This window comes from Cydia splendana, chromosome 16, assembly GCF_910591565.1.
Source record: "Cydia splendana chromosome 16, ilCydSple1.2, whole genome shotgun sequence".
Classification (NCBI taxonomy): Eukaryota; Metazoa; Arthropoda; class Insecta; order Lepidoptera; family Tortricidae; genus Cydia; species Cydia splendana.
This window is the reverse complement of record NC_085975.1, coordinates 19,187,602-19,207,531: the sequence shown is the minus strand read 5'-3', so window position 1 is coordinate 19,207,531 and position 19,930 is coordinate 19,187,602. Positions and strand designations below refer to the sequence as shown.

General features: G+C 36.6%; 2 protein-coding genes across 3 annotated transcripts in view; one reads left to right on the top strand and one right to left on the bottom strand.

The window, feature by feature from the left end:
• LOC134798431 (protein prickle-like) overlaps positions 1-19,930 on the bottom strand; it is a 151,620-nt gene that overhangs the window by 52,017 nt on the left and 79,673 nt on the right. The window lies entirely within an intron of this gene.
• On the top strand, positions 13,807-16,902 carry LOC134797933 (uncharacterized). The gene is made up of 2 exons (XM_063770274.1): positions 13,807-15,720; positions 16,474-16,902. The coding sequence occupies exons 1-2, from the start codon at positions 13,856-13,858 to the stop codon at positions 16,637-16,639; spliced, it is 2,031 nt and encodes a 676-aa protein (XP_063626344.1). The 5' UTR covers positions 13,807-13,855; the 3' UTR covers positions 16,640-16,902.

The window sequence follows — 19,930 nt, the reverse complement described above, 5'->3', positions numbered from 1 at the left end:
GTATACATTTTTCGTGCAGGTATATTATACTGTTAAACCGTACCTATGCTAAAAAACGCGACGTACTCAGAAAGTGACGTCCTCAGAAAGTGGCGTTCTCAGAAAGTGACCTCCTCAGAAAGTGACGTACTCAGAAAGTGGCGTTCTCAGAAAGTGACGTACTCAGAAAGTGACGTACTCAGAAAGTGACGTACTCAGAAAGTGGCGTTCTCAGAAAGTGACGTACTCAGAAAGTGACGAACTCAGAAAGTGACGGCCTCAGAAAGTGGCGTTCTCAGAAAGTGACGTACTCAGAAAGTGACGAACTCAGAATGTGACGTCCTAAGAAAGTGACATACTCCGCCTGAACCCATTATTTGTAATCGTAAAACAATCGATATTTTTATCGTTGGCTGTAAATAATGCGTAAACACTTTTGTTTTTTTGTCTATTGCGGGGACACTATTGAGACGTATAATAACGTATTTTACGGATTTATTTCATATAAAACCCAGACGCCGCCTACCTATATGTTGTTTTATGGGAAACCATTAAGAACAATAGACACAACAGCATAGTACTATAGTTATTAGAAACTAGATATGAATATCAAACGTAGCTTTCTTTTCTGCATTTATTTTCACGGTCTACTTTGATTTAATTGTCACGTCACGCAATGATATACATAATATAACTATAGATATATAGGTATAAGGAGCATAAAAAATAATTCCATATTTACCTATATAATCTGTTTTTATTCATAAATATTCGCATACCATTTCCTCGTTATTAGGCATATATATTACTTGTCTCTTTTTTGCGGTGTGCTAGCTCGTGAGCACTTGCACATCTCTCGCTTGCTAGGCGGGATAGAGCAACTGTACAATCTAAGTGCTTCAATTTTGGAACGCCTTAATCTATCTGGATATCATTGGTTATACGTCGGCTAGTTTGAAATCAATAAGCACGGCTTGCAAGTTTAGGTAAGATGTAACTGGAGCAAAATGCCAATGTCCAGGTAATACGGCGCGTGGATCTGCGATCCGTGTTACGGCGGTCAACGGGTCACAAATACTACTTTATCTAGCGCCCAACAGGGTTCCTTAGGAACAACTCGCGCAGCTAGAAGATGTAGCCAATCTTTCTCCGGGACCACGAGGACAATGCCGTCCTCGAAACGTCGGAGGTATTATAATTTTAGAGCTTTAGTATACGCAAGTTGACTGATTTTAATAATATGTTAAGAATTAGATCCGGATTAGACATGGAACTGATGTGTCAGTGTCAAAAGTGACATTTCTTCAACCAAAAACGTTGCATCCATGTCCGTTGCAATCAGATCCATGTTTAATCCAGATCTAATTCTTAACCTGTAATTAAAATCAGAATACGCCAGTTAGTCTCGTTTCGCGTTTTCTACAAACGAATGTTACGTCCTCAACATCTTGCAACTTTGGATACTGGACTAAAATCCGAAATGTCAACATCCAGGTAAGTTTATCGACACAGAGATCGGCGATCTGTGAGTTACGAGGACGAAAGTCGGAGCTAGACAACTTTATCTAGCTGTCCGGGAGTAGGGTTCCGTGGGTAATGGGTAATAAAGTCAAATATGGGCATTTCTCAGGAGGGCCATTTTAACGTGTCCGGGGCAAAAAATTATTGAATTTACTGTTCAATAAATCTGAATTAATTTAGCCATGATCTTCAGCCTATATTCTGTCCGGGACACTATCAAATTATTTAATTATTATTTATATAATACCAGAAAAAAAAATCAAATGCCAAAAATGATGTTCGGTGGGAGTGTCCCGCACCCGAATTTTATGAAACAAAAAAATATTACTCAAGATGGGGCATTAGATCGGAGTTATTATGGTTATTCACGCATAAGGTATTAGTTAACTTATCATATTCTTTATATCACAATAATGTGTTTGCTCAACTCATTGCATAAAACCAAATTTACTATGTGTCCCGGGCTAGTGCCTGATTTCGGTGTAATTTGCAAAACATGTCGGTACACCTTCAAAGTTGTAAACCAGGAACTCAGCGTCTCAAACATAGTATGCTTTAGTTGTGCCTTAACCATTGAATAAAGTAGAGGTACAGTCACAGTATAATAAAGTGATTTTTTAAAGGTTTCCCAGTCCTTCGGTGGGTTTGGTTTTATGTTTTTTTGAGATCGGTGGTGCAATTTACTCCGAAAGTTTTAGTGCATTTATCGTTATGCAAGTGATTAAGAAATCCTCAAAAGTACGTAAATCCATCATTATTACATCTCCTCTGTATCACTCATACTATTTCTGTAATTGCTGAAAAGCGATTAATTTTGACATCGCTGATGTTGATTTCCTTGGTTTCGGTGGATTTTTTGACCACCGATATCAAAAAAGTGATCACTGAATTCAAATCCTGCTTTGCAAACTAGTTTGTTGTACTAATTTATCACACCTAAAAAGTGCAAGATACGTTGTATAAACGTAAAATTATGTTTGTAAGTAAATGAAGTCATAATAGGTACAAAAAATCACTTGTTTATTATGAGTAGTTTTTTAAACCAGACGTGTGTTGAAACTTGTAGACCCAATATTTCTTTCTCTGTCTTGATATTCTCTTCAAACCAATGAAGTAATATTATGTTAATTGTCCTCTGTATCACCTGAGGCCCAACACCTCGATAGCTTTACACGTGTCAGCCATGTTAAATGAATGCAGTCAATTAGATCCCACTTCTTTTAAAATAACTTGTGTTTGTAAGTACTATGCAAGGTGCACCCAAGGGACAGGATGTTCAGAACAAGGGATTAAAAATAAAGTGGCCGTCTAATGTCGAGATCGCTTCAAAGGCACTGAGCGTACCTTACTGATCAATATTTCTAAAGGATAGCCATAGACACAAATTGAACATAGCAAATGTTTTAACAATCCTCAATGTCTTATGTCTTTATGTCTAAATATAGGAGTTACAATTTAGCTCGTGTGTTTGAGGGTGCTGGATATCATAATTAATAGGTAAATCTTCAAGCATTAGTCGACCACTTCAAATAGTTTTAAATTGATGGAGTTCACGCTTTAAAACTCTGTTATTCAAAAATACTTGTTTTCCATATTGCATCACATTGCTTTATAAGTGCATTAAATATTTTACAAGCATTGAACACCACTCAAAAATTTCTTGTGTATCGGGTGTAGCTAACATAATTAAGTTTCTTTTTGATGCGTGTGCGGTCGGATTGTGTGAAACAAACATCTTCTCCTTCATGGCACTAATGTGCGAATTTGTGGTCGACATGTCTGAAACTCGTTTCAGGACCATGCATCGCCCTATTATATGAGGACAGTCAAATATGGGATATCTTCTAGACATGTTCTTTTACAAGCCGTAATTAGGTTATTTTAAAATCTTGGGTCTATATCTATTAAATTTATGTAAGCTTTCGAGATCAGTAGCCTTGTTACATCGCTTATAATCAAATAAGAATGAAAAATATGATTAAAATATAATATAATTGAGATATAAAATTGAAATGTGATTTTTGTGTATGCATTATTGAATTCGGTGACGCCAATTGATTTCAGTGCTGCACATGATTTCGGTGTTTTTTAAATCTCAAATATCTTAAAAACTATAAGGTTCTAATGGAGGCCTCCAGTACCAATATTTTTTATATTAAGGCTAGATTTTAGGAAATAAAGTCGCATATCAAATAAGTTAAAAAAAAAATTTGGCACCGAAGTCAGGCACCGAAGGTCATCTCTGAGAATCGCCCATATACTTTATTCATGTAGGCCTAGCAACAAGCACTTATGAATGAAATTGTATTCGGTTACCACGATAGTTACTTACTCATGAAATAAACTATGTAAACGGATTATATCGCGAATAATGAATTTGAAACATCCCGACGTTTCAAAGGGTTTAAAGGGTAAAAGCGTTGGCGATCAACGGGAGACTGAGGAAAAATATATTTTATCTCTGTCAACGTTCGGTACAATGTGCAAAATTTGCAAAACTAACCACAAACAAAATTAATGGACATAAACTCATTCACATTTTAATGTGAATATTAAATTTGTAGTGTGACAACTTACCTACTTAAATAACACATTTAAAATAATATTTATTTTGTTCCCAATGAGGTAAGACTTTATTATTCTCGTTTCTCGTTTGAAAAGCTCTGTTTTCCGAGGATAGCGGCCGTCTCCATACAAAATAATACGGCAATAATATATGGATGGAGTAGTATTTTGTATGGAGACGGCCGCTATATGACGGCACCGTTATCCTAGGAAACTCGTTTGATCTTCATTTGCTTTTTCAACAGATCTCGCTTAAACCAACATCGGCTCAGTCGATAATTAAATGTGAGAAGTACGGAACCCTTGGGGCGTGAGGCCGACTCGCACTTGGCCGGTTTTTTCAACAGATCTCGCTCGAACCAACGCCGGCCCAGTCGATAATTAAAAGGCATCGCCTCCCGTTTTTTACGCGTCTACTAATTGATTGGTTTTCACCCGATTTTGTTCTCTTATCGTTTCCAAACTGGATTTTGTTTGTGGTTTTTTAGTTATCGTTGATAGTTTGATTAGTTGTGTGGAGTCTCGATTGTTTTTGTTAATGAAATGGAGTAGTTAATGTAGTTACGATAATTGGCATTGTGCTACACCTGCAACGTACTAGAATAACTGATTATGTACCGTGAGGGACTCAACGTAAAGTCAAATGTTGCAATGCCGCGCAAGATGTTTCACATGTATGTACATATTTATTTTAGCCACCAAAACTTTTATTAACCAATCACAACTTTTATTTATAGAAAAGGGAAAACTTTCAGTGATATGTGTCAGCGTTTGTTTGAGTCAAAAATGTGGGTAATATTTCCGTGGCTGGAATAAGTCGAATAAGGGGCAATCTTAAACTTTAACAAGGAAAACTTTGCAATCAAGCCCGTACAAGAAATAAAAGGCATTGAGTAAATCAGGATTATTGAAGTAAATGATTAGGGTATAGCCGCCCGCGGCGGTAGGCGGTGTGCTGTTAAAATTCCACGCGTGCTCACTGCTCACTGCTCACACTCTTAAGGAGATGTTTACGTACCTATTTTCTGGGCTCGATTTTATAAAGGTACCGTTTCGATTCAGACTACACGAGCATTACCGCTGAAGGTACCTATTATACTGCCGATTGTCAAAAATCCGAGCAGCAACATCGATTTTCGGCATTCATGTCTTAAGCACCTTAATGCTTCATTCTGATCTGAGATCGCATCTCTGAAAGATTTCTCTAATTTCGTGTCAAATTTCTAGGCTCTGGAATACCAGCAAGGGGTTTAGCCAGTCTAATTCCACCATATAAGGAAGCAGAATGATGAAATCTAAGAGGAGGAGGAGGAATGGGTCTGTCTGTAGGGATGGACGTCTACGCGACGGCCACGCGTTAGGCGGATAGACCGACGTCAGAAATAAAAGCCACATTACAGGCTAGCATGTACTGGGCCCAGGATAGAGACCAATGGTGAAGTGTCCACAGTCGTCCCGTTCCTCAGCCACGAGGATACGAAAACAGAGATAAGAATTCCACTCTTCAAAGTATCCTCAATGTTTCGTGGCTTGAACCTGTTGACGTAGTGTACGAGTAGCTAGCATATGAAGGAGATATTCAAATGTTGGGATGAACTCGGCCTTAAGGGCGAACGGTGGGCGTGCCAAATACCCGAGATTCGTTTGTAATATATTCCAACTTTGTTTTTTGTCTAAAACGATCTCCGAGTAACATTCGGGTCTACACCACTAATAAGGTGCACTATACGGGGTTAATAATTGGTTCGGCAATATTAATTATATTTATATATGTAAAAATTTGAAATACATTCATTCTTAACTAAATGCTATTGCTTTAAGAATTTTGATTTGTAAATTGAGAAGTTGATGTAAAACTTTATTTCTCCCTCGTTTCCACAATCCGCAATGTATATTTTTGACATGAAATTTTCTTCAAAAAAAAAATGTAGCTATATTTAAATTAAATCGATGTGCGTAAGAAAAAAAACAAACTTACTATTTAGGGTGTTTGAGTTACAGGAAATAGGAAAATATACAATGAAATATAAAACCCTTTTGTAATTTTTTTACGATGATTAAAATAAGTAGAAAAGGCTTGGTCGGCATTTAGTAATATTTTATCAGCTTTAAGCAAATAATGATTGTTTTAGTGTTAGTTGGACCGTGGGAATAGCTAGCTAGCCCTATCTTATCCGAGTCAACACTTGAAATGTTTCATGCTTCAGTCAATATTGACAGTACATTCAAAATAATCGCGCTCAATTGTTTTAGAAGATTATTCAGTGAGTTTTACAAACTTTTGGCACAGAAAAAAGTCTACATACATATAAATATAAACAACATTTAACATGTACCTATCTCTACTTTAAAATATAAGAATATTTGAGCCTAATAATTTATCTTTTAGATTGACATCGCCGAAGACCGGTCTACTTAAGAATCACGCGAACGAAGTGGCATCCATACAATCGAAATTACGCTGTTATTTTAAAACTACATTCTTTATAATATAAAATATAACATTAACATTCAAGTAACATACATATAGGGCTTGCAATATCCGCCCATTTTTTGTATCCGGATATTTCGAATATTTATTATTTTACTATCCGGATATCCGGATAAAACGGATAGTTCGAATACTTGCTTTTTATTTAACAAAACTCACATGAACTTTGCAAAAAGTGTAATAGAATCAAATTTTACGTATAAATGGTTTCGTAACAGCAAGTGCTAAGGTATTTTTAGGAGTTCTACCTTTTTGCCGATTTTTTTTTGTCCGGTTTTCACTTGGAAAAATTTTTCACTGAAGCTTTACTGTGACAAACAACCTTCGGCAAATTTTATTAATGAGAACGGTATTATTTGCTTCAATTTTGCAAACGCAAACACCTGACTGAAACTATGTTTGTAACAATTTATAGCTTATGGAGATACTTCAACCCTTCGCTTACTATTGGCACTGGCAGCCACCTGCGCTGCGAAATTCATTTCTTAAGTGACTTCAGATAATCACAAGATATTTGGCGTTATTTCATGTACATTTTACAACCTTGAATTATAGTTCTAGTCAAACTCTTCTTCAGTTAAGAAATTGGCGTCTTATTGACATATGGTACTAGATGTGGTTTTGATGATATTTAGAGAATCGAATACGTCTTCTAACTGTCGAGACAGTCTCTTCTTGTTCAGATATTACATTGAATTTAAGGTCAATCAAGGTTTTCATTACAGATTTATTCAAATGCAGAATGCTAAAACTGTCTTATCATATCTGCTAAACAGCTACTGCATCTCGTTCGGCAGTTCAATATCAACCGAAGTTCTCCTCCGTTGGACCCAATTTAGTTCTGTTCGCACGTTATTAATAATGTATTCAGACGCTAACAACAATGCAGCGCAGCGCGTTTGACAGGAACACGGTACAATTAAGTACATTCAAAGTTACTTTGTACGTTTTACGGAGCTAGGTCGATCTGCATAAGATTGTTCCCAAATAGGTACTTAAAAAAAATAAGGGAGTAGTCGACAATCAAGGAGAAATACTTAAATAAACAGTTTTTATACTGTAAAAATGTGTCCAAATAAATAAATCAATAAATCGACATAGGTTAACGTTATTATTTTCAACATTTGTGAAATAGTTTTCTTAAAAATTGGAATGATATTTTTGTCATAAATGGTATTCGAATTATTCGTTTTATCCGAATACTAACCTCATCTAAATCCGGATAGTAAATTGGACGAATATCCGGATAAAACGGATATCCGGATATCCGGATTGCAAGCCCTATATACATACATATATAATATTCGTTTTCGGTGGAAGATATTGTAATTACAAAGAATTTAGACCGAGTATTTTTTACAGACAATCTCCAAACATTTAAGAGACAAAACTCCAAAATTAGTATGAGCGATGTATACACAATTAGACTCTGGCCACGTTAATACATAGTATGTATCCCTATTAATCTCCATACTTGACGTAGCATTTGGCATGAAAACTTAGCGTGGTTCGACTTTAGCAAAAATTGAGAAAATCTACTCCATCTCGTCAGCAAATAATTTGGACAGCAAGGCTGTGGTGTTTTTTCCCGTCCTTTCATCCCTGTATGTGAGGAATGCGCTCGCGCAGGGATTATGCCCTCGCTCGCGTGCTTTGTGCCGCCGACCTAATATTTGCCACTTTTGTGCCATGATCTCTGATTGAGGGTCTGTGTGTTTGATGTTCCGACGCCTGGGAAGGTTTCTACATATTTATTTATAGGACAACAACAGCTAATAAAAGTTTTACATATGACTGCTTACATAACAGATGGCTAATAACAGTTATCCATTATTTGCATTTTACATATATAATAAGTACTTAACGTAAGTATACTATGTATGCTATGTATAGTATCTATGCTAGATATGTATTATTGTTAAGAAACAGTTTAAAAATGAATGTTCATCGTTACGCCCCATTTAGACTGTTCAACTTGTAAGTAGCGATTTTGGGTACATTGCGGTATTTGGCCGATCGACTGAATTCATTGTACTCTGTCTGTAGGTATCAATGTATTAAATATTGCATACAATTTCTTGAACCGTTTAAATCGGGATTTACCTAGAACATTCGCGTCTACAACGTACAGGAACAATTCAACACAACAGGGCCCACAGATTACCAGTTCGCCGGACGATATTCCCCTCCATAAGCATTTCCTTTCCTGATCTGCATTTAAGTAGTCGATCAGTTGCCGATGACGCAATTCACACTTGATTTATTATAAAATAAAGAGCCTATAACAATGAACGATAAATAAGACAAACATTAATTTCAACATGTCGCCATTGAACCCCAAAAACGAGACGCAACCCAAACTAGCCCTACAATGCCCTATTATTCATAAATAATATCAAATAAAAAAACCTCAGACACAATCACAGGCGCATGTAGATAAACCATTATACAAACACAATGCTATCGCCGTCTCCTTCACTCGGCATAATTTCAATGGCATTTTTTATCCCCATTTCATTTGAATTACTTTATAATGTCGTTAAGGCTTTGTAAGTTTCGATTTCTAGAGGTTTTCGCGTCACGTTTTTTTCTTCGTTGATTTTGTCGCTAGAATCTTTTCTATTATGTTGTTTGTGGAATCATGCCGGACTCCGCTGTAGACACGTTTTGGGCTCGAAATTAACATGATCATAAATGGAGTGACGATCCTTATGAATGCTCGAGATGACTACAGTATACTAAACTGACACTTGAAGAGGAACGCTTGATGTCAATCATTTTATATGTCGTTGAATTGGTTATTTTATTCACTACTAAAGAAATCATAACTTTTTTGTCATTTGGATACAATTAGATAATTTAAATCACTTGAAAAGTGTTATAAAAAACAATGTAGGTCGGTTTTCATTAAGTTTGAATTTGACTTTATATAGTTCACAATGTAAATGAAATACCTAAAAATAAAATAAATAAAAACCTGCCTGCCTGTAAATTTGTATGTGTATAAAACGTTGATTTGTTATTTCTAGATTATTTATTCGTAACTTTTGAAAGCTAAACTATTTTTTGATAACAATCGTAATCAGCAAATAAACAATATCGTACTACGACGACATCATATACCTACTTACCACAATAAAGTAAACAACACACACGAAATAACATAATCAAGCAATAGCCTCATAATCAGCGGTATTATAACGTTGCCGTAGGTCTGATTATCCTGGCGTATAAATTATTGGAATATTTATCATAATTTATTTTTCAACAGATGATTAGACTGCCGTCATGGCGACGAGCAGCCTTCACCTTGGAGTAGGTAACTGACACGTCTGGTGAGGTAGGACCTTACTAAAACCTTTGATACATTCGACTTTCGATTTATGATATAATACATTGCTGCTCCATAAAGCACTAATGTTAGAAATGTACTGGTTGATGTAGCAATGGATGTTGAAGTAATCAATGTAATGTGTATATTTCACGACATAATTTGAATAGGTCTTAGTGGTGGGGGCGTGGGGTGGCTCAGGGTAGTGTTATGAGCCTGGTACTCTACGTGACCTCTACAAGGGCGTCTTTTCGGTTATAAACCCGATTTACCCGACTGTGTAAGTGCCTAATTGAATAACCATTCAATTCAAATTGTTGTTAAGGGGAATTGAATCAAAAGTCATGATTGTATACTGTATACCTAAGTATGTAGTATATGATTAATATGATCATATAGAAATATAAGTAAGGAAAGAGTGCTAACTCCATACATCAGTTTTCTTAACAAAACGCGAGTTATTTTAATTGAGTAAAATAAAATCCAAACCCAAGTTATGAGGGTTCAAAAAAACGACGAAGCACTTCGAGAAAAGGTAGGTAGTGCCCTTGCGCTTCGCTTTGCTCGTCTTGGCGGTATAAATCCAGTACATGACGCTAGATGTCGACTACGAAGTAACTTGCGTTTCGGTAAGAAAACTGATGTGTGGAGTTAGCACTCTTTCCTTACTTATATTTCTCTACATATGATATGATTAATTAACGTGACCTAGTTTTTTCTAAAAGGACACAAGTGTTTGCTTTTGGTGTTGTTACGAGCCAATATTAAGATATATTTTATTCAAATACTTATCAACATTTCCGATAACTAATGAATATGATTTCTAATGAACAGTAACTATGAGAGGGTTTTGTTTTCATTGAATATGTATGCAGGGCACTTAACATAATCGCCTCACCCGCTAGAGAGACACGACGCGGCGCGACGCAACTGCCATAAAAAACCTATAAACATTCGGTTCCGATTAATAAAAACTACGATCCATCGTTAATACTAGTTTTCTCGTTTATTGCTGTTATATAAATTTCCCCGATAGTTTTTGCGTTATTAAGATAAATGAAGACCTAAGGAAGGAAGGAAGGAGGAAGGAGGGAAGTAAAGGACGCCAAGGTTTTATTCTTTACTGTTATACTTACGATAGAGGTATTTGAAAGAATAATTGAGCCAAGGGTTTACGCACCATAAATACATGACATAGAGCCCAAAACCTTAAGAAATGCCCACGCTCATATGCTATCATATAATTGCAAGTTCAGTGTGTGTATAGGTACACTAGTTCATGATGAATTTAAATTTGATTTAATTTATTTAACAGTTGTGTACATGATAACATTGGTAACATAGGCCAAAAGTACTTTTTTAATTTTATCGAAGTATGATAGTTTGATAATGATCCTGGCAACCCTAGCCAAGTAAACATTGGAACTTAGAGCTTTGCTACTTTTTTTACTTAATTAAATTGAAATACGTACGTCTCGACTCAGTGATTTCGCAGAGAACATCCAGAGGAACACTTGCACTGGAATATTACACCTAAATACCGAACTAGGAAGAAAGAAGCTTATTATTGACATCTGTTGCACTGGTGAGAGTACACATTTTGTCCGTTTGTTTTCAAATTCATGATGTTTCAAAAAGAAACGAAGAGATAACGGCACCACAACAATACCACGTCGGTCGCCACTGACAGTTCTGGACAGTGACATTGACACTTTTGACACCGACATTTATGCAGCATTACCAACACGACGCGGCGAAATTAGTGTTGCCATAGCAAGGTACGAAAAAAAATTTTTTTTTCTGGTTGAGCGTTTTTGTAGCCCTCTTGCGCAAGTCTACGCTTCTTACAATTGTTGCGAGAAAAGTGCCAGGCGCTTAATAGGAAAATAGTACCGTACAATAGCGAAGATGGCCGACAGCAATAAATGTGAAGGGTGTCATGAAACTTTACAGGACGGTCAACACCTTCGGTGTGGCAAGTGCCCAGCAGCATATTGCCTCGAGTGTGCGAATGTGTTGGACGCGGGCAGATACGTTACAGCAGCCTGGGTATGTGTACTCTGCAAGACTAAGCAACCAAAAGGCGACAATAGCAACACACCGGTTCGAAGGCAAGAGGAAAACTCAGGCTCAGCGACGGGCATTTTAAAGAGCCTTAACGAGGCTCAAACATCATCCAGCCTTACGACACTTGGTTCAGCAGTTGACACGAATTCCGCTTATTACTTGTCCAAGTTTGCCCCGCAGATCGACATATTCGCGGATAGTGTTGGTAGTTTTGACAAAGAGCTCTCAGTATTCCTGAGTCGTTATCTGACCAAAAAATGTGTGACATGAAAAATTTTATAATAATTTTAATTTAATGAAAAAATGGATGAAGAAGAAGTGTATAGCTAGTTTGTAAGCGATTTAGTGCATCTGTTATGCTTATGAATGTCTAATAAATAAACAATTAAACAATGGTTTAATCTTTGTAAAACGTGGTCTACAGCGTCGACTTAAACAACATTTGACTACAGAAAAGACATTTAAGATATCTAAACGACTTAGGATTTTTTTTGAGTTCTTAGAACATGTCAGATATTTTTCAGCGTCCTGACGTTCCAGATACTAGCAGGCAACTAAGTATATATATCCATGATAAGACCCAAAAACCTACGAATTTCCGATTCTAAAATCAAGGATTGCCAAGAATGTTATGAAGTTCACAATGAGTAAAGCGCGGAGGTGGCCGGCGAAACGCAGACCACCCAACCGCCGGTCGCAATACCTACATGTGTATGGTAATACAGACGGCGAAACGTCTCAGTGTCACCTTATGTGCAGGTTTTATTTATTAGATCATTGACTACTAGAGTCCGTCTAAGCTTACTTTGCACCGATTTGAATTGAACAAAGTGAGGCAGCGACATTATAAACGTCATATTTTCATAGAAATTGGACATTAGCGGTGACAGGGCCACACTTGTCTTTGTCATTGCCAAATCAATGCCGTGCAGAGTTACCTTGGTCCGACTCTAGAGTTTTTTTGGCTTGGAATGAAATTAGCCATTGCCTAATATTTCATCAGCATTCACTTTTATTCTTTATTCTTTCATAATTGCATACATGTAGTAGGTACAAAAGATCTTATGATCTTAAATATCTTAAGGTATTTATGTATCCTAAGTCTGTATTTTTAAACTATTAAGTCATACATATTGTATGCAAGAAACAAATGATCGTCCCATACATGCTATTGCCTATGTGCAGTAATTCATAGTTTAAAAAAAAACTATATTAGTGAATTGTGGATATTATACTTCGTTTTTTAACATTAAAAAAGGACAAACAACTCGTGACGTGTCTTTTTATTGAAAAACACTTGAAAAATAAGTCACAGCAAATATGTATTTAGGTAACAATTTACATTTTATGGTTCATAAGTAATAGTTAAGTACTATTTATTTAAAGCCTTTTTCAATAAAAATACACAAGATTATTAACCCCTTTTTCTCTTAGAGGATATAACCAAACGGAGTAGTCATTAACAGTTCCCCTCTGTCGAAAATAGGCGGCCAATGGTCATACACATTGTATGGACTGACGTTTATCTGGCATGGCATTTTTTACGTTGGTTACCTATACATTTGACGTACCCCTCCCTCGCAAAAATCGGCAGAATGTTTTGTACCGAAAATTACAGACAAGGCATCTCCGTTTGGTTATATCATCTAAGCATTTTCTAATGCTATAAAAACGAAGTATAAATACCTATCTTTAAAATTCCACAACTCTAAAAATTTACTTTACCCTGCGTATTACAGATAGAACCTCAGACTTCAATGGCGGACGCATTCAAACCATTTGATTATTATGTCGACAGTTGACAGACTGTATTTATAAATAAAAGTAAAATGTCAGTTGATAACCGGTGAATTTGTTGCATTTAAGCTCTTGATAAATTCCTGTTTTAATGCATATCGATTATGAATACTTTAACAAAAAGCAAAATAGAATTAAATTCGGATGCCCTGGATATGCGAATTGATCGGTTGATAGCCAAATATTCCAATGTTTGTAAAGCCGACGGCAAATTACAAGTCCATTTTAAAATTAATAACAACAACTGCACAAATGATTCGAAAAGGAATACATTTGCTTCATATACGATATTATCAGACCACGAGACCCCTAGTGTTCACACATACTCCATAAAAAGAGATCACTACTTCTATAAGTTACAAAATTCAAGTGATTCTGATGTCAAAAACGGACACTGTAAGCAAAGAGCTTATCATGATATTGATTATAATAGTAATTCGGATACTGACAGTGATTTGAATTTATCGACAGCAAATTATTACCGCCTGAAAAACTGTGCCGTTAAACGTAATTTAAATTTTGAGGATCATGTCAAGCATGTAAACCTGCAAACTTCATTCACCAACGAAAACTCTAAAAAATCCTACGCAGAGAAAACCACTTACTGCCGACCTATACCTAGCTCGTACGATAGAAATTTTGTTACTAAAGTGATGAATAAAAACGATAAGTTGCAGACGCTTTTAATCAAATATATAATCAGTCGTCACAGAGAGAAAGAAAAAGAAAAGTGGAACAATTATGTTAATAACCAATCTGTTCGAGACTGGTCCAAGTATTCGTCACCATCTGTGTCTGGAAAGCCTTTTAATGTACCAAAAGTCAGAAAAAGTTGTGAGAACTGCAACCAAAATAATAGTCCTTATCCATACCATAAAATAATTTATGAGCCCAAAATTGGAGATGACGATCAAAACCATCCTGGAGCAAAATATTCTAAGCTGCATCAACGTTTAAAGCAAATAAAGTCAGCTGGTCTATATCACGTACCTGTTTTAGATACTAAACAGAGCAGAGATGTGCAAACTCACATCACGTTTGGAGCTTGTAACATTAGTAAAAAATATATGACAAACGAATCAGATTCAGAACTTCAGACTACGGACAATGAGACCCGTGCTATGATAAAGGATCTAAATGATGTGGAAAATATGACTAAAACAACAGAAAATCATTATGCGGTAGTAGAACCTGTTTACGACCTTAACAAAACGAGTAATGCAGATACGACGTCAATAAAAGTTCTTGAAAACAAGCTTGATACTATAATAAACTTATTTAACTCATTCGTATCAAATTTTCAAACGAAAAATATGTTGAGTGAAAAAATATCAACAAATACCTTTGTTATTGGCGGGAGCCAACATGCAGCTAATATAGCGACTTCAATAACGAAAGAAAATAAGAACAAAATAAGCATCGTTGGCAACGTTATGACCAACACTTCACTGTGCGCTATAGATTCTAACCTCTCCCTCTCACATTACTTGATGAATATGAGACTGAACAAAATATTTAACGAGGAACTAGATAAAAGTAACAAAATAAGAAGCGAAATACTAAACATGTTGAAAACGAACCGACCAACAAATGATTTAAATATAGATATACCTACAAAGGAACGCTCGACAGAAGTGACCGATTCGCTCTCTAAAACCAAACTAGAGTGTCCAAGCAATGGCGTAATTGTTGAAGACATTTCACATCGGCAGACTTCTCGGAGTAGACCACTCGATCGAAGAATAGCAGTAAATACAGAGCCTCTGGGCTTACTGACATTGCTGAGACTGTCCACAGAGGCTGTAAAACAGATCGTGTCCTTTATACCAGACATAAGTTGGTATCTTTCAAGGGTCTGTCGTCCAGTGATCGGCCGCAATGAGTGCGTGTGCAATATTTGTGGTGCGGCTTTTGCGCGCCCTTCCGAGCTCGGAGCGCATATTTTACGCCATGATTTGGGTCAAACCAGGTAAGAATTTGAGATTATACTAGTTGTATTCTTCTTCTATACGAACATATTTTTTACATCTTTTACAAGCCGACAAGCGCATATGTATATAACTTTCCTCTGCCTCTGTACAAGTGTTTTGAAACCAGACATTTCAGTATTTTCAGTAGTTTCCTTATTACGTATAGGTAGGTAATATACATAGGTATATTTAATTAATCTTATAAGTTAGAAAAAATATACATATATGATTACCTATGCATTTTTTAGGGTTCCGTACCCAAAGGGTAAAAAGGGGACCCTATTACTAAGACTGAATCACTGTCCGTCTGTCCGTCTGTCTGTCACCAGGCTGTATCTCATGAACCGTGATAGCTAGACAGTTGAAATTTTCACAGATGATGTATTTCTGTTGCCGCTATAACAATAAATACTAAAAAGTACGGAACCCTCGGTGCATGGGAGAGTCCAACTCGCACTTGTCCGTTTTTTTAACTTATAAGATTACTTTTGGCCATAATTGACATTATTTTTAAAGAATCTAAGAGAATACAGAAAAAAGGCACATTTTGTGAAAACATTGCCCAAACAAAATATTCAGCATTGTAACAATATGTCGCTTACGTACGTTAGTCTTGATTTTAAATAAGATAGAGCTGGGAATGCATTTCAATTTAACACTGACGAAATGGCAGTTTCCTATCGTTCTAGTTAGGTACCATTAAAGGATTTATAAGCTCCTGATTGAATAATTTTGTTTCGTAAATTTGACAGAAACTGCAGCATATGCCGCCACACCGTGGACAGACAGCGTCCGTCCCAGCTGTTCCGCTGCCGGCACTGCGGGCAGCTGTTCACGCGCGCCTACTGCTGCGAGTTGCACCAGCAGTGTTGCGGATGCAGCTCTAGAAACACGCCGAGCCGAGCGCTGCTGAGGTAGCAGGCTCCCAGTAAGTGCACTTTCTGAAAACTGTGTCAATCTAGTCTCAAGACGGCAGCGAGCACAACTTACGCAGCAGCAGCGTGGGTTACGCTGAGGTAGCAGTACTCAGGGCTCGGAACCGATATTGTTAATATTGTTCCAAAACGGTTATGTTATTTCGTTCCTTCAAGAACAGGTTAATTGATGGAACGCGAATTAAAAAAAATCGTTATTTCTTCTTACCGGTAAGACGAGGGAACGAAATTTTATGGATTGAGTGGAACGATATAATCGCGGTCAGGAAACGGATGCCTTGTAACTTGTATACCTAAGTTATGTAAGATAAACAAGTCATTGTAGCATGTAGACACATCTTTTAATTAAGTTAGATCGTGTCTGAAGTTCAGACTCTGAACGACAAGTAGGGACGGGACGAGACCAATACGAAGAGTATTTGGGTACCTACCTTTTTAATATTTATACATACTTATAATATAGTTTTAGATTTTAAATTATTTCTTTGCATGGGTGCATAAGTGTGTTTTCTTGTCATAACAGGGACGAGTGGGCCGCGTCAAACGGTTAACCCAACACGGATTCATAAATTGCCTTTTGTAATTGTGTTTATAAACATTACACGTTAATATATTGCCATTGTTTCCCACCTTCGCATATATTTATTATATCAACATATCCAAAAATGTATTAGAAGTTTTTGCCCAATGGGCCGACCATCCCGGCCAGTGGACAAAATCTTTTCGGACATGTGAGAGCATAATGAGGGACCGTCGATGGCTCTTTGTAGACGCCGACTTGCATTTATCATGGTTGTGCGGCTATTAAGGTGTAACGACCATAAAATTCGGTCGATACGTCTCAATGATGCATGCCCTAGGCCCAATTATGTCTAAAAACGGCATAATGACATTATAGATCCTCCGTTACAAAGAAATCATTTTTGATGACGCATTTACGTATTGATTTCTTATAAGAGAAGCTTATGAATGGAAAAGGTACCACCCATTAACAAGGAATAATCACGCTAAGGGTCTTTAAGTACACAATACTGACCAGTATTCAGTATCGGAGTTTCATTCACGCTCGCTACAATTCTCTTATTCCTAAAGAAGTTTTTTCGCGATTCCGGCCAGTTCGGTGTTGTCCCACAGAGGTGTAAATAATAAGGTGAGATACAAAAGGTATTTTTTGCAGCACGTCTCGCCCCACGGGCGGTGGGAGCTAGCCTACTAATTTATATACCGTTAAATATTTGGCACGCCGCCGTAAGATCATGTCCATTCTATTTGTTTAGGTGAAATTGTAAGTATTGTAACTGGACGTGGGAAGCGAATAAAAAAATCTTTTTACGCCGAATTCAATTCTGTTAGTTTTTGTTTTATTGCTTTGTTAGTTTGAGCAAAGTTTATGAAAGTGAGGATATTTTCTCACAGTTTTTTTTCTTACACCTGCGTTGTTATCTGTCACAAAAAGAACCGAATCGAAAACAGTGTTTTATTCAAGAAACTAATATTTGTCATTCTAATCTCGGGGCACCTTGCGTCGCGTGGCAGCTTATCAATTATTTGTCAAACCCCCCCTTATCATGCTCGAAACTAAATGAAATGTTTACGTGTAAAAACCGTAGATAAATGCGCCGTTTTTTGTCCGGAGATTAGCGTGTCGCCCACTGTGCGATCACCTGTATTTATTTAGAGATTATGAGACCACAATGCGAGATTGTTTTGGGTAATTAATGTTAATGGTTTCGGTGATATCGTTGGAGACCTCAATTTAAAGAAGCAACTGGTTCCTTTAATCTTGAGTAAAAAGTTGTTGGGTAGTGATTGATTATAGTTAAGGGTATCCAATTAAGATAATATAAAATATATTTTCGTAGAGAGATTGTCGTGTAGGTATAACTTACTTTTTCCGACTTGATGTACCATTGATTGAATATATGGAACGCGTCAACTTGTATTCCTACTAATAATACAAAATAATGCGAAACTCTGTCTGTTACATCTTCACACTTAAACCGCAGAACCGATTTAGATGAAGATTGGTATGGAGGTAGTTAGAGGGCCTGGAAACGACATAGGGTAGTTTTTATCAATCATCATCATTATTTTACACAGACGAAGTCGAGGGCATAAGCTATATTCTATACAGATGCTTTATTCCAGCAGAAACCAGAGACATTGCTAAGGTTTCATTTACTTGTAAGTATTAGGTTTAGTGCCCGGACTGGTTTAAAAAGTCTTAAAAACTTTTTTCACTTTTTTATAATATATGCTCCAGATATAGCATAACGTCAACCGGGGTGAATAGAGATGGCTGGGGTGAATAGAGACAAAACTTTAAATGTGATTTACCTTACAATTTCTTCAGAAATACCCACGCAAATTGTGTCAATTGATTCGATTGAAAATAATAGTATATTTTGTGTGACACAGTTTGTGTGGGCAGTTATTGAGAAATTGTCAGGTAAATTACACTTTAAATTATGTTCCTATTCACCCGCGCCATCCCTATTCACCCCGGTCGACAGTACCTTTCGAAATAATCTAAAAATCATAATAAGATGCAGTTTTAACGAAAAGGCAACTTAAATCTGATACACCTTGGTTTACAGAAATTGCTTTGGGACCATTTTTTAACAACTTTATTTCTCTCATGTCTTTCTCATTTCCAATTTGGACCTTAAGTCGATAACTTAACGTTTATTTTTCTTTTCTCTATGCTCTGATGAGTGATAAAGATATACAAGATTATACTTATAAACAACGTCAGCGACAAAATTGTAATAAAGACTGTAATACCTACCCTACTCGACACAAACCGGCCGTGTCCCTTAGTTCTCTTATTAGATTAAAGTCACATTCACACAGATGCCTAAATCATGCGTGAATTCTCTTTTATGACTGGCGACAGTGTGCCAAGAATGCAAGTGGGTCTAGCTCTAGACTTAATTCTTCTTTGGAGTACTGGCTGAACTTACAATCATTTGTACAAGCACTTGTACAGCTCATTACCTGTATAACAAGTGGTATATGGTCCGAAACCTAAAAGTAGCGCGATGTGGCGATATCCAGAATAATGACGGAATTCGACATTGTACGATGTTTGAAAGTCTTAATTATTTACGTATCTATTCTATGTAAGGGTTAGGTTTGAATGTCTTAATTTTATTTTAGCTGGCCAGGCAAGGGCCCCGAATCCTCGATTGTGGGTAATAATGTGAGGTATTGTTGTGAGCCACACTCGGGATTTTCCTTCATTACCATACCATAAGTAAGCCGGTTTATTATT